The 15,974-nt window shown below is 41.1% G+C and overlaps 1 protein-coding gene across 12 annotated transcripts in view; it reads right to left on the bottom strand.

The window, feature by feature from the left end:
- Positions 1–15,974, bottom strand: part of ABI1 (abl interactor 1) — a 77,951-nt gene that overhangs the window by 1,309 nt on the left and 60,668 nt on the right. For 2 of the 12 annotated variants that reach the window (XM_059841444.1, XM_059841357.1), the window contains 6 exons: positions 13,045–13,185; positions 11,210–11,310; positions 10,213–10,287; positions 8,427–8,603; positions 5,496–5,582; positions 1,190–1,375 (listed from right to left, as the gene is read on the bottom strand). In XM_059841444.1, the coding sequence (XP_059697427.1) occupies positions 1,190–1,375; positions 5,496–5,582; positions 8,427–8,603; positions 10,213–10,287; positions 11,210–11,310; positions 13,045–13,185 (767 nt within the window). The remainder of the gene's footprint in view (positions 1–1,189; positions 1,376–5,495; positions 5,583–8,426; positions 8,604–10,212; positions 10,288–11,209; positions 11,311–13,044; positions 13,186–15,974) is intronic. The other 10 variants (XM_059841366.1, XM_059841383.1, XM_059841452.1 and 7 more) reach the window with 7 other exon arrangements.

Below are 15,974 nucleotides of genomic sequence, written 5' to 3'. Positions count from 1 at the left end.
TTGGCACATCAGCGTGGCCTTGCACACACCACTGCTAAAGCCATTGCACACAAATGAATGGGCACTCCTACAGAGCTTTTGTGTCCTAAGGAGTTCTGGCACTACTTTTCAAGGAGCTGCACTGAGTGCAAATAGGAAAGTTGCTGAAGAAGAGCATAGAAGCAACATCTGCTATTTTCAGTACCTGCTTGGTACTACCTTACTCTTACCAACGTCCAACTTGCTGTTTGCCATTAACAAAGCAGAGATTTTCCCAAGGAAAGAATGTTGCCACTACCAATACTGGAGTTAAAAACTACCACTGTGAATATACAGACTTCAGACATCACAGCCTTACCCTTCAAAAGTGAATATGGATTTATGCAATTGATCAGCTTTATGAATTCCAAGAATCCAGTATTTTACACCTACATATATTCTCAGCTATCTGATGTCTTAATGCCTAGCAATGCTGTGCTGCATCAGTTATTTTCATCCCATGGGTATATCCTGCACACAGTCCAGCTCTAGTGAAGAGGGAACACAGGATTTCTGCCACAAATATCACAAGTACCTGGCCCCATTTTGTACTCACTGCAGCACCCACCAGCTTATGAGAGAACTGGCAGCACAGATGCTGACAAAATGGTCAGTGCTACAACACAGACAACTCCACTGGCAGGAAATCTGCTTGTCCATTATTTATGGGAAGAGATGTTTACTATGTGATTTCATACCTAAGCACAGTTCACAGTCTGCTGATCTGGAGTCACTGATAAATCTCCAAGGAAACCTCAACACATTTTATAGTTCAAAGTCTAATAATCCACTCTAGTAATCTAGTTTGATGAGATAAATACAGCTTGGAATTTTTGTCCATTTTGCAGCAGTCTGTAGTTGACTGCCCAGCAATCCTGAGGTAGGTACAGATGGTCCAGCTCATTAAAGATGAAAGCCATCCAATTTACACCTGCTTCCCATGAAGAAACTTGCTTTTTCACCCATTCTAGAATGCCTGAAGGTATTTTATAATTGTCCAAAGGATTATGTCTTACCACACTAGGTGTAGACACAAACTAAGGAAAGCATGGCTTGAGTTCTGACTTAGGAGGGACAATGACTGTTTTTATCAGACCCACACTCCTTCATTCCCTTCAGACACCATTAATCCCCTGATACTGCACTAACACAGCTTCAATGCCTCTCTTACCTTTCTCTATGTAGTTTTTAGGTGCCCAAGCAGGATCTCCATCTGCATAGGGATCGCTGTACTGCACAACAGCAGCCTCCTCATCCTCATAATCCACAGGTGGTGGGGGTGGAGGAGGAGGAGAGTCATCAAACATCGGCATCTCATCGGGAGGCGGCGGCGGGGGAGGAGTTGGGCTATCAGCAACTAGAAACATTTGGAATCATTGTTTTTTCTTAAATAAAGACAGTGTGGAGATGCAAACAAACCTGAGGCTGTACACTGTAAATAAAAGAGCTGGGGGGACAACACACACAGCATGCACTATAATACCATGCACTGATTAGAAACAGAGGCTTTGTATTAACAACTACAACACACAACTCTATTTGTTATTAGTGGTCCAATCTATGTGTAAATGCTACTAGAGTCAAAGCACATGCTGCGGGGCATAAGCTGAACATGAGCAGAGAGGAAAGCTTCCTGCTCCAATGTCCATGCGCTGCAGCGTTAGCTATGGAGGACTCGAGTGGCACCCTCTGAGCCAGGCAGCAACAGCCTCTGAGTGGGCCAGCAGCTTGATTGGTTTTTAACAAATCCTTTGTAACAGTCACTTCAATTCACTTCTGAACACTGCTTCCTTGGATTCCTTCTCTCTCAGAGCTAGCATTAGGGAACAAAAAGATCTGGTGTAGATCATAAATACTAGTCTCTTCCCTTAAGATTTAATCAGGTAAGAGGAAGCCAAGTAATCGTTCTGCAGAAGAAAAGCTTGGTACAGATCCTTATCTTGCAGACTAGTTTGTGTGTGTGACATTCAGGAGTCAATTAATAAATGAAAAACAACAACAGGCAGCTGCTGCTCTTAGAGAAAAAGTGCTCAAGGAATTAAATGTATAATCCAAAACGTCAAATCCCTGCCCTGAGATTCTCCAATCAGCACAGTTACAAGTTGCTTTGGGAAAGGGAAAAAGAGAAAGGAATTATAGTAAAAATCACTTTTTAAATCAGTTCATTAAATTAGTTTCCAGTAATGTTGACAGCAGCTGGCAGCAAAATAAGAGACATGGCATACTCAGATGCAGGACATCAAGTCACTTATCCTATTCCTAGGGAGATGTGGTCCACTACACATGGCCCTGGTGTAAGCACTATGGAGCCACAAGCTACTGAAAGGAAGCTACTGTTACTGACATCAATTTGGTTACATAGCAACACAGATTCATTTTCAAGAGATCTGTGATTCTGCACACTGAAAACATAGGCTGAAAACGACTGCTTTAGGAGGGGTGGATGGAACAAGGCATCAGGCCTCAGAATGTGCAGCTCCAGCACACAAATTTTGAAAAGAAAGCCAAGCAGCAGAGAAAGACCAACACTGCACTGAATGAAGCTTTAACTACTGATAATTACAATGGCACTGGAGATTAGAAATAGGGTTTTTGCTTAAACACTTTTTACTTTTGGCTGGTCACTACTCTAGGAGAGACTTAACCTTTGCTCTTCAGCCCCTGCCCCTGATAAGGGACTTGGGCACAGCTCCCATGTCCTGTCTGGGTCAGACTGGCTGCACTGGGACAGGTCTGGCACCTGCTGCCAGGGGCAAAAGGGGACAGGAACTGTTGGGGCAGGGACTGCCTCAGCCCAGGCATCCAGCCCACTCCACTCCCTTGAAGAGCCAATTCTTCACCTGCAAGCCCAGCTCCTCTTCAACTTGACCAGCTGAGCTGAACACCCCGCAGCTCTCGGCATCAATAAGACTGGCTGCCACTGTATTAGTGATTCCTCTCCCACACAGAAGCCCATTTGTGTCACTTGGAGACAGACTAACAAAGTCTTTGGCGGAGTGAATGCTACGTCCTGCCCGTTACTGAATAGCACTCACAGACAGGCTTCATTAATCCACCAGAGACACATGACAACACCGTTTATGAATGGACTGGTTTTGTGCTGCAGTTCAGCACATCTTCCACAAATGTATTTCTCCCCTTAGTTTCTGTCTGCAGCCAGGGGAAAAAAAAACAGAGTTGAAACAACAATCATTTGAGATCTTGAGAAAGCCTTACTCTTAGAAATGTTTTTTTTTAATTTTAAATGCAAAAAAAAGTTACATTTATTCAACAATGAAGCTGCATATTTGAAAAGGAAAGAGCAGGAAATGCAAGTGTAAAAGCACCAAGACATTCTCTAACTGAGATGCAGTGCAGGAACTGCAAGGTTTATGGGAAACATTTAAAACAATTCAACTTTGCATTTAAAGAAAAGGAGAGAATGAAACAGAAAATTAGAAAAGTGACACTCCGTTGAAGTATCCCCTTGCCTCCTGGACCTTAACCTAGACTTCTTCTGGTTCTAAACTGAGCCAGACTCTAGGACAGCATCACTTCTCCTAGGGGAAGGAAACAAAGAATGCAAAAAGCCACTCTAAATGAGAAGGGGTAAAGGGACAAGTATTTACATAGCTCCAAAATGAGATCTTCTTTTGTATGCATTCCCATCCTTGCTCTTTAAATGGGGACCAGCAGGCTCCTTGTGAAAGGACTGGGTGTGAGAGTACAGCAACTTAAATCAGCTGTCCCTGAGCACCAGATACACTGGAAAACCTCTCTGGAGGAGATGCTCACAGTTTGAACACAGGAAAAAAAGAAGAGGCATTGCATAGTTTCTAAGCCCTCTATGTCCTTGTCCTCTGAAAGAAGCCCACAAGCAGTCTCCTTTCCAAATCTGCAGATCTCTATGATAAGGAAAAGAGAAGTCTACCCACATGTCTCCCTAACACCAGAGACTTCTTGAGAAAACAAGACTGATGAAAGTCTAGCACACAATGCCAAAACCCAAGAGCAGCCTCTACAGCCAGTTCTGCTGAGCGTATGCGCAGGCTGCCACACGCACCCCTGCCTCCGGAACGAGGCAGCAGCTCCAAGCCATACTCATTACAGGACTTTCCAACCCAAGGGACTATTTAAAGAAATAAAATAAAGAACAATTCCTATGACCAGATTTCAAGCTTCAGCTGTTTTGCTGCAATCTCATCCACAAGTCAGCTTGCATTCTGCTGTTGCCCACACAAGTCAGTCTGTCCCTTTCACCTCTGCTCTCCCAAGGGCTGTGTTATCTCCAGGAGGACAATACTAGGAACAATTCAGAAGCAGGTGTCAATTTTCTTAAGTTTATCTGCAAGTGAAGATATTCTGTAACCTTCATCTTCAGCGGGTTTACCTCTACACTTAGTATTTTGCAAAGGTTTTCAACACATTTTTGTGGCACACTATTCTACATCAACTTGATTCTTACTGTTTACCCAGCACAGCACCAAAATACCTTCTTTTGGAAAGAGAACCAGAGAGATGCCTCCGATCTCATGGAGAATGCTCAGAACACAACCATTTAAAAGCTTTAATGGGAAGCAGAACAGCAACACTACTCAGACCTGGAGTCCCTAAATGGATGCTGCAGCTATATAGCCAACTGTGTAGTAGTAGCCCCTGAGATCCTAGCAAATCTCAAAATGGTTCCCAAACACTTTAAAAGCATTTTTTTAGTTCATACTCTATCTAAATCGCATTTAATCTGTTGTTTACAGAACTGCAACCAACTCCAACTGAAAAGGATATCTCCAGATCAGGAACATGACTTTACACCTGCACTAGCACTTGAGACAGCAACACTCATCTGAAAGGAATCAAGCAGTAATGGTAAAAGCAGAGTTACCAGTATAAACACAGCACAGCTAAAGAGCACTCTCACAAACCTAACAAGCAGAGCTATGCTGCTAGAAGCTCAGCAGGGAAATAGGAGAGCACAAAAAAATGAGAATGAAAGGCTGCCAAGAGGAGAGATGCCTTACAAGCTCCTTTGTAATGCATTAGATCTTAAGACTGCACGTTTTCAATTGACTGTACAGCTTGCTGAAAAATGCTACAGTATTGGAATCAGTGGTTACACATTACACGTTCTGCCAGTCCACATAAGCCTTTCTAATAAAAACTAATCAATTATCCCTACTGAAAAAGGCAGGGTGATTCAACATGAAATTAGTATTTTCAATTAAAATACAATTTTATATTCACACCAAACATATGCCACATTTCACACTGTACTTCTGTAATAAATGTGCAGTTCAGGACTTAAATGGGTCAGTAATAATCATGCACGTGTTATAAAATATTGAAGAGTGTGCCCTTCAGCTCCAATAGCATATTGACACTAGAATGCAAGATGGTATTAGCTTCTGGAAAAGGAAACAAAATAGAGTCTGACTTGCCAGCCATGCATGCTAGAAGAGAATAGGCTCTACCCTTTAACAGCTCAGCTTGTCCAAACTTACTGTTTTCCTGCACCCTGGCCACGAAGCCTGTGAGAGGTATCTGTGGAGTCAACTGAGGCATAGGGGGAGGGGGTGGAGCAATAGAAACTGGTAGCAACAAACACACCATATCGGGAAAGTCAAATGGACAAAGGAAAAAAAAAAGGGAACAAACAAAAGCAGCCGTCAGTAACGAGGACCACAAAACAAAGTATGTAAAGAACAACAAGAACACACACACACACAAGAACCTTCTTCAAGCTTGTGTTTCCAACAAGGCTGAATTCGTGGTTAGCCAATGGAAGATCAAAAGCAAAGCATGCCCGTGTTCAGCCAGGTAACAGCTGAGTGCAGGCTGCGTGTCTGGAAGCTCACAGGGTGCATGTGAAGGTTCCTGCTCTGTCACACATTTTGTGTGCTTCACCCGGGGAGCACATAAAATTGAGCTTTTGTCTTGCTGCTAAATAAGGATTACTCAATTTAGCAGTACTCTTTTCAAAGTGAGCTACTAGCAGTATAGGTGATGTTTTGCAGGATTCTGGACTCCTCTAAAGTCAAAGTGGAGTGCTGCATCAAGTGCAGCAAAGCAGCACTGACACAGAGCCAAGACAACTTTTGCAAGGGGCACAATGTTCCAGCACCAATACTTCACATTCACACAGGGAGCACCTCCCACCACTGTGCTCTGCTGGGACAGGGGCAGTCAGCTAGCTTACTGCATTTTTGTTTTTCTCAAAAAAAGGGACCTTGTTGCTTGCTGGTAGAAAAAAATAGACAGGTCTAGAGCAGAGTGGAGCTTTATGAAGTCTTCTGTGGTGAGAGGGCACCCAGCAACCTAAAAGGCTGGCAAGGCTTCAACAGCTCAGAGTGGTTACAGGAGCATGCAGAGCTCTCCAAGAAGCCCTTGCACACTCATCTTCTGTGAAGTATGTGCCTGTCTGGTGAGTAATGGGACATGTGACCACACCTGTGCTCAGAGACACTGGGCTGACAGCCCCAATGTTCAGCTGTTCTCTGCACAGGCAGGGAATGGGAGCAGTAGGGCAAGTCACTCAAACTATCAGCTCTGGCAGGACTTCTCCCCCTTAAGTGCAGGGAATAAAAAGCATAAAACAAAACTCCACCCAGAAACTCAACAAAACATCAACTCATTTGTTTATATAGTGTCCCTTCTCAGTGGAATTTCTCTTGCACTGGAGCAGAGAAATTCCTATGAAGGTGGGAATTCAGCATGGTAATAAATCCAGTTGGAACTAAATTTGAAAGAGGCTCTGTTCTTCCAAGTAAGCAACAGTTTTAAATAAAGCTTTAACTAAGATTAATGTTTGATGAATTAAAATGAAGCATTTAGTTCATTACAAAACCAATAATCAAATAAACTGTATGGGATAAATGATTGATAAAAACAGGAGAACAAACAGTGTCTCACAAAATTGAAGTAAACATCTAAGAAAAACCAGAGCATTTGTTAGCATGAAAAGTAAAATCTTAAGGCAACATGGGACCTGGGTTTAATGTCAAGACAGTAGCACTAAAAAAATAATCACCAGTTACAGAAACAGAGGAAAATAGTTTCAAGTAGCAAAACACACCCATCAAAATACTGTTTAAAAAATGCTGACCATCAGTATTTTGAAAACACCAGAGAGGCTAGATTAAGAAACAGCACCTGCATTTGAGCAAAAAATTGCTTTGGACAAATGTAAACATTCAGAAAAAGTGGTGTGCACAGCATTTAAGACAACTGAACTATTCCCAGAAGTAAAATCCTGTTCATTTAATGGAACTCAACTCTTCAAGCAGGAGGGAGTTTCTGTTGTTATGGTGAATTAATCTGGAGGAATGAGAATGTGGAGGAAAATGAAATGCTAGTATGGGTGAGCAAGAGTAGGAGGAAAATCAGGTTTGGAAAAAAAGAAAAGATAGATACTGTGTCTGCATATAAAAATACTTTCTGACAAATGTAATACTTCTAGACTACTCAGAAAACTCTTCACTTTGGCGTCTCAAGTATTTTAAAAGCATTCTTTTCTTAAGAGTAAGTACACAACAGCAAACACTGGTCTGAAGAGACCTTGAACCCAAACATCAGCATTTCTTTTTAAAAGAAATATTCCTGTGAAGTTTAAAGACTTGGCATTCTGAACACTACCAAGAAAAAAACATTATATAACTACCACTCCTCGATGTGTACTTGGTCAAAATTTATGGAAATGGCAAGGAAGAAGTTTCCCAATAGAGCTTCCTACCAGCAGCCAAGATCCTTATTTTGCAGATCTTTCTGCAGTGAACCTTGTTTGCCCTTCTGGGGTAGGAAGGCAGGAGGCTGCTGACTAAAACCTGCTCACTTGCCCATGGCATCCATCCCTTCCCTCACTCATCTCCTTCTGCAGATACTCCTAGTAGTATGAAAGCACAGAGAAGTTGTCTGCTAAAAGAAAGAGACTGAGCTCTTTAACAGTCAAGCTTAAAGATAAGAACAAAGGAGAAACTTGGAATCAGGAAAGGATTTAAGAAAGACACAGAGACAGGGAGGAACTGTGTGACAGGAATATGAACACTGTGCTCAGCATTCTTTTGCCACTATCCAAATTGTGGGGGGACGTAACACAATCACATTAGGTCTCCCACAAAAAACCTGACCCTTGGTATAGTTTATGTTCTCCAAGCACACCTGAAATGCCAAGTATAATGTGCCTATAGTTAGACAGGCAATCCTAGTAATTTCTTGCCATGAGTAACAGCAAACAAGCAAGGGGGGAAAACAGTATAATTGCATATAGTGCAATCACTGCAATTTCAATATGGTTTTTCTTGTTTGTTTTTCCTTCTATTTCAGGAAAGAAAGTAGTAATCTTATTGATGCTTTTCATAAATGAATTAAAATGCCATGCATGCTTTTACAATCATTTTGCTCAAAACAGTTTGTGATTTCAGAGCTCAGCAGCTTACTTGAATTTTGAGAATAAAGAGGCCCGCCATTAACATGAGGTTGAGCAGAGAATGGGGCAGTCACAGAAGGATTCCGTCTGTATCCACCAGAAGATGCTGAAGAAGTGGTAGAGTTGTGTCGTGAGATTTGCCTGGTCATTGTGCCATACTGGGAACCAGGAGCTGAACCAGGAGCAGCTGAAAAGCATTAGCCAGAGGAACCAAGGAAAAGACTTAAGCAGAGCATTACTTGGGATAGAATGCAGAAAATAGAAAAAGTCCAGAACGTGGAAAATACTCGATTACAGTTCTCCAACAATTTAAGATCGGTAACAGGCAATTAACAGAAAAAACAAACATCCCCATTACAACCAATAATGAGAAAAAACACACAGAACATAAACCAACACTCATATAAAGGGCATTGAGAAATGCTGAGAGTACTATGAGAGACTGGATTGGACTGGAAAGTTGAATCCAACTCTTCCAACTCTTTAGTGTATCTCAATTATACTACATGCAATAATACCCTTTATTGAAAAGCACACAGGAAAAAACCCCACATTCTGCTCAAAACAAATTATTTTGATTGCAAAGCAGAACATGCCTCCAATCTAATATAAAACAACACTCTAACAAAACAGTGAAACAAATGTCATGAGCTTCAGACACTTGGCACATTTATCAATCATATTTGCTGGTTGTGCTTTTATATTGATGGAATTTGTACTAACAAATCAGAATCACCGATTCCAGCTGACAAAGATGTCATTCGTTCTTCATGATAAACATCCATATTTACCTTCCACCTACTGGCTGCACAAACTTTAAGGTCAACAAAACAGTTTAAGTTCTTTCAGACTAACCTCTGACAGACAGAATATCACACCCAATGAATCTCACATATTGTAGTTGCATGAATTAATGTAATTCTTAAATGCAAAAACTAGTTTGCAATAATATGTTTTGTGCTTTTATATACATATATCATATAATTATATAAGACACAAACAGCAAGCAGACAGAAGTTTGCAGTCCTGTAATGCTATCCAAAGTCACTTTCACTTAACATTTCAGTAAAGGAGAGTGCAAAGGGTTACGTGGGTCAAAGCCTCCAAAGCTAGTTTCATAACTCAATCAATTATTCTTGTCAGTCTGTGACAGGAAAGGGTGGGGTATTTTTTCCTGTCTATTTTGAAAAGTACTGCTTTTAGATCCCACCTTAACTGCTGAATGTAGTGCTTGAAGCAATTTCTCAAGAACTGCTAGTTCATATCCTCAAGTCTTCCAGTTTGACACCTGCCTGCAGCATTATGGGATCAAAGCCAAGCTACTGTGACAGACACTTGTGCTTTCCAGTCACTTTATGCTCACAGAACAGAACACACACATCAACCCACACATAAACTACTATTTCCAAGCTAGAGTGCAACTGCTGTGACTTAGTTTCTGCTGCAGGAATTACACAGCCTAATACCAATATTCAAGCAGATTCTGAGATCTTATAGATCAAATTAATTGGATCTTAGCTTAATTGGGAGCAGATTTCAAGCAACTAGCAGCCTTTTTTCCATACCTAGTGCATTTAGCTTCGGAGGCTTTAACCACGGGAAATTAGTGGAGATTAGATTTGTTGGAGGGAAAAAAAAAAAAAAAGAAACCCAAAAAATCCCAGAACTGATTTTTTGTAATAAAATCACGTAGGTCCCATTACTGAAGAAAAAACACCCTCACTGAGTTCATTAGGAAGAGGTGATTATTGATTATGCAGCATGTCTGCAATCACTTCAGCATTGTCAAGTCTCACCTATCAGACTGCCCATCGGGAGAGGTGGAGGCAGTGGTGGTGCTGGCGGGGCTCCAGGAGGAACAGAAATGTGTGCTAGTAAAATAGTTTATATTCCTAATTAGGCCATATTATTAAAAGTTAAAAAAAAGAAACTACAGGCACTTGACAGGCTTCCCAAACAAATATAAAATTTCAACTTCTGTTAACTAATACAAATTCAGACCCTGATCCTATCCAGGGTTCTGTACATGCCAATCTTTATTCTCATTGACTTTCATGGGATGCCAGATGATAGTAAGATTTCATGCCTATTTATACCACTGCAGGACCAGAAAATGTCCTGGAAAAGGAAAGCCTACATGTATAAAAGGAAATGAAGACTTGTCATCCAAGAAACGAGAAATCTCTGCAATAGCAAAATTACATTACACCAAAACTCCACTATTTTCTTATGTCTTATGGGCTTGCAAAACACAAAGTAAGTGACTGGGCTGGTTTTTTACTAAGATGATAATAGTAAAGAAGGACCCTACTCAATCTCACCATTCATCATTCCTCAACACGGAGGAGTGTGCCTCCAACACTAAGAGATCCCTCATGGTTCTTTCCCCACAGATGGTAAAGTTAGTAGAGTATTTCCCATTAAACATGTACATAGCTGCTGCTGCTCTCAGGGCATCCAGAAATGCCAAATTGTAGACACATTTAAAATTACAGTTAAGCTTTAAAAGGATACATTTGTCTTTTACTCCTCTTGTACACCCCTGATTGCCTTGTAAAAACACGGACCAGCAAAAGTATCTTAACCATCCATTCTGCACTAACTGACTGTCCTGAAACTACTCTTGGTAAAGAATTAGAACTTTAGACATCGCTCAGCACTCATAAGTGATTTCCGGAGTAGGACTGTACTTCAGGACGCTTTCTACCCCATCATGCTTAGTCAAAGTCCCTGTGCAAACACAAGGATTAGTAGCAAGCAGCCTGCAGTCAGCTCAGGAGGCATCCCACATACCTGGCCCGATGGTTGGCGGTGACGGGGTAGGCACGGCAATGGGAATGCCAATACTGCTGCTGCCACTGTTCTCTCGGCTGCCACTTCCTCCACTACTGCCACTGCAGAAGAAAAACACACTGTGAGCATCTCCTTCAAAAGGATATCAACAGTCACACGTCTTGTGTGAGCTCTTCTAGCCTAACTCAATTACAGACTGTTGAAAAACTCCCTATTAAATGTCTCTGTCTTTACCTACAATTGCAAACAAATAATCAAGTCTGGATGCATTACATTCCTAATAAATGGAATTAGCTAAGCTGATAAACATCACTAGGAATAAAATGTGCAATTAAATGCTTCAAGAAATTAAAAGGTAATCAACCATGCAAGTTCTAGGCAATGGAGTAACAACTGCAGGAGTAATTCAGGGGCCTTGTAATAATTGAAAGTAGTATGCTAGGGCTGGAAGACTTCATGGCTAAACTCTAAATAATTATTTAGGATTAACTATGCTGTCAGCTGAAGGAACATTTCCTCTACTCCAAGCAGAAGTTTAGATTGCTAAGTTTTCAACTGAGAATGGATATGATAAATCACCTGGGGTAGGGTGGGGTGTGGGGCATGGTGTGCTTAATTTTCTATGTATTTAACACTCCCCACTACCCATGCACACACCTTTTATGTATAAGTTAGCTTTCAGACCATCTTAGAAACAAACAGTAGCCAGTTCAAAATTTGTCTAACTAATGTTATAGGATATGCAAATCAGAGGCCAGCAATACAAAACATAGTAAACTATTGGATAACATTTCTAGACGAGCCTTCGGAGGCTGTAACATTTATTTTCTTAGAGGGAAATGAAAAGGAATCAAAATTCAGGCAAAATCTATCCTTATTTGTATCTAAGAGCACTCCTTAGTTTAACTCAACTCTTGAATTTATATGCATTAAATGGATAATGCAAAGGAAACTAAGCACATGTTTTGAAGCCAAAACTTTGTTTTAGTTCATCCATATTAATTAAGAGTACTCACTGAAGTTCTAGTTTATTTACCATTCCTGGATAGCTATAAATCAGTCAAGAGTCAAGTGCAAATCATTCAAATATAACTCTTTAGAAAATAACATTACAAAAAAGAAAATCGGTGATCTGAAATGGAAGCCAAGATAATTCCTTCAAAATTAGTGTTCTGTCTGCTGAAGACCTTGATCTTGTCACCATGGTTGCAGCTGAATTTCTAACTGCAGCCTACATAAAAGAAGATCTTGTGAGATAGGAGTGAGGAGCATTCACAGTAGCCAGCTAAACAGACTAACGAGATCCTCATGCAGCGACATTTAGAAGTTATTTAAGTCTGACAGTATTTCATATCACCAACTGTGTCTAAAATACTCTCTCAGTCCCTGTTAGTGACCTACCATGTTTAACTGCCTACTGGGAGTTTTTAAAATAAGAAAAATATTAAGAAAGAAGCTCTCTAAAATACAAGCTAACCTTCTGACTACATTGAATTCTTTAATCTGTTTTTTCCCCTGCAGTTTGAAGCCTGTGATAAAAATCAAATTGAAAAAAAAATGAACTCACTCAAGAGACTCAGAGAAACATTTAGCCTTGCAATTCAAGAAGAAAATAACAAGTTTTAAAAAGCTACACTTAGAATATTGAATATGAAGGCACTTCTTCATGTTAGGGAACTCAGCAATGCAGTAAAGCTTTGCTGATGCAGTGGTAGAGTAATTCACCTTTTTGCCTTTCAACAAAAAGCAGAGAGGCATAAAGCTTCAAGGCTTTTCTGTGACTTTAGCAAGCAGTGGCTTGCCAGGCAAGCCACTTGCTGTGGAAAACAGCCTACCTGTGTGTTCGTGGTCTCTGGTTCAAGGAAGCTGTCCTGCCTGGACTGTGCTGACTGCCCAGCCTGGCAGGGCTGGTCATGTAATCATTCGGGACTGTTGGCGGTTTGACTGGCTCCAGGGTTTTGTAAGGAGTATTTCGTCTGGTCAAGGAAAAAAAGATTTGAAGACAGAAAGATAAAGAAACAGAAGATTAAAAGGATAAATAAGTGAAGTTGTAAATCCATTTGTTTTCAATATTTTTTTCTAAGATCATGGCAGTGACCCAAACTGAGATATATTAAAATTCCAACGGGCAGGGTAGACAGGTCACACACAAAGTAGTCTTACATAGACAGATCCATATAAATTGGCCAACAGCACATAGACTGGTCAAAAAAGCCTAAACTAAACTAACTACCCAAAATACATTACTTGAGCAACCTAACATACAACAGCTACATCTGCATAACACTCTGGGTAAACTGTCAACACATGACAAATTTCCTTTGTACCAATCTCTTCCCCCACCCCCTTCCCTTCCCATCAGAATCCTTTCCAAAAGTATTCTCGGCTAAAGGTATTCATCTCATTAAGACATCAGCAAGGCTGAATCAAGATTCACAGAACAAGTGACATTTGCAATCAGAAGTGCTTCTACTAGGAGCACTGCTTTACACAGTAATCAAGCAACCTCGTCTCACATAAGCAGATCTGAAAGTACCTCACAGATGAGCTTCACTGTCTCCATTTTGGGGCCCAAGAAAGTGAAGCCCAGAGAAGGCTGCATCAAGTCAGAAATGTAACACAGATCTTTCGAGATGCATTTGCCAGACCCATTACTGCCATAAGAACAGCGCATTTATTGCACTGAATCGCACATTTATTGCACAGTTCTCAGCAGTAACAGACAGGCCCATTGCAAAACACAGAATTTGGCAATGCACCAGAGCTAAGCAAAACCAAAAAAAATGAACTGCTGGCATTTAATAATTTGTTCACTTACTGGTTATAACAGAGTTGCTAAGTTATACAGTTTCCTGGTATTTTAAGATACTTACTGACTTTCTCTCTACAGTATGTAAAGCAACAGAACTAAACTTACTTTTCAAGGTTATTTCAGTTGGAAGCAAATTAACAAGTCTTCCCTGCTTATCATTTTTATTTGGTAGTCTTTAGATCTCTATTGCTTACAACCAGAATACAAAATTTCTTCTTTTTTCGACAACTGATCTCTTTTGGCAGATCTATAGGTGGTGACACCCTGCATATTAAAATCATTTAGAGTTCTTCATACAGACAAGCTAATTTAAAAACACCACAGTATCTGAAAACAGTTACAGTATTTCTGCTTTTTTCTTTAAGAGGTTTTAATAATAAATTGTTATAAATGGAAGACAAAGAACTGGTACAGATGGAAGACTGCTCAGAGCTCCCCGCCTCACTGTCCCCCAATGTTTCAGGGTGATGCTGGGAGCCCTTGCCACCAGGGAGAGCTACAGGGAGCCCAGAGTCTTGCTTTGCTCCAGGACCCTCAAGGAATGACTTCAACTACTCCCACCACATTCAGTTCCAGCAATTCACTTATTCTTCCATCGTACTTTGAACCAGAGTGCCCAAATGCACCCAATGATTTCCACAATCTCTCTCTGGTCCTGTGAAGAGACCCCTGCTTACTTCAGCCCCTTCTGCTTTTCACTCTGCAGATTTCCATGTGGGGCTCCCTTTAGATAGTCCTGCCCTGGAGGGACAAGCTGCACAACAGGCAGCACCTACTTAAAGACCAATGTTGTACACTAAGCTCATTCTGGTTTTACATACTTATCTCTGTTTTCTGGATCAAAGGAAGAAGAGTAGCATCCTTGCGGTTTCTAGCGATTTTTTCTGCATAAATTAGGGTAAGTCATGCCTGTGATATTTCATGCCTTGGCAGAACACGGCTGCTCAAGACAAGAACTGTACTTCCTGAACAAGAAGGGCAGATAGAAATCTCTCTTACAAACCCACATTATTCCTCCCCCTCAGCCAACTGCTGCCACTTGTCAAGCTCATCTGGAAATGACATTCAGCTGATTAATCCTTATCAGGCATCAGCCAAGGCAACCAAACAGCTCTGGCTTGTTCAGGAGTACTGAGAGAGGCAGCTCACCAGTACATCAACGCTTCTGTTTCACTAGCAAGCGTCCAAGAGGACATGAAAGTGCTACCCAGGTTCCCAGGGCTGATAAACAACTCTCTCAGCTGGGATGAGAGAGACAATTGGAATACTGATTTCATGCCCTTGAGCAACGGGAATTTTCAGAAAACATGCTGAGGAAATCTCTAGGTTAATTTCTCTGTGGAGTGTGCAGCAAATGCTACCACCAAAGCTGGAGTGTGCAGCAAATACTACCACCAAAGCATCAAATAGGGATTAAAAATTGCTCAGTCCTCAACAAAAGGAGTTGCTGCTTCTAATTTTCCCTGACCACTGCTCCTGATTTCCATGCTGCTCCATCTCAGTACTCCTCATTTTTCCAGCTTCCTGCCTCTCTAAGACAACATACCTGAAGCCACCACAACCATGCCAGCCAGCTTTACAGTGCCTCAGTCCCCCAAAGCATAAGGAGAAGGCTGAGTGTGACAAGTAGAAGGTCATTTAGGACGTCTTTTGGAAGATGTTGCACAGTTGGACAGACAAAACCATATGGCACGTGCACTGAGCTTCTCAAGTATTAAAGTTTTGGTCTCTAGCAACATCACTTGCTGGCACACCAAGATAAGCAGATTTCGCTCCCCACAGGTCCACAGCAGCAAAATAGATGCAGGGAACTCTGCTCACAGTGGGACTTGGGAATAGCAAAATCCTTCCTCATTTAAGTATAAAAATGAAAATGCACAAGCCAGCAAGAATCGATGTTGCCACTGTGTTCACAATACCATAAATTTTGCTTAGATAATGCAACAACTACAG

The sequence above is a fragment of the Haemorhous mexicanus genome, chromosome 1 (assembly GCF_027477595.1).
Source record: "Haemorhous mexicanus isolate bHaeMex1 chromosome 1, bHaeMex1.pri, whole genome shotgun sequence".
In the NCBI taxonomy this organism is placed as follows: domain Eukaryota; kingdom Metazoa; phylum Chordata; class Aves; order Passeriformes; family Fringillidae; genus Haemorhous; species Haemorhous mexicanus.
This window is presented reverse-complemented; position numbering and strand designations above follow the sequence as displayed.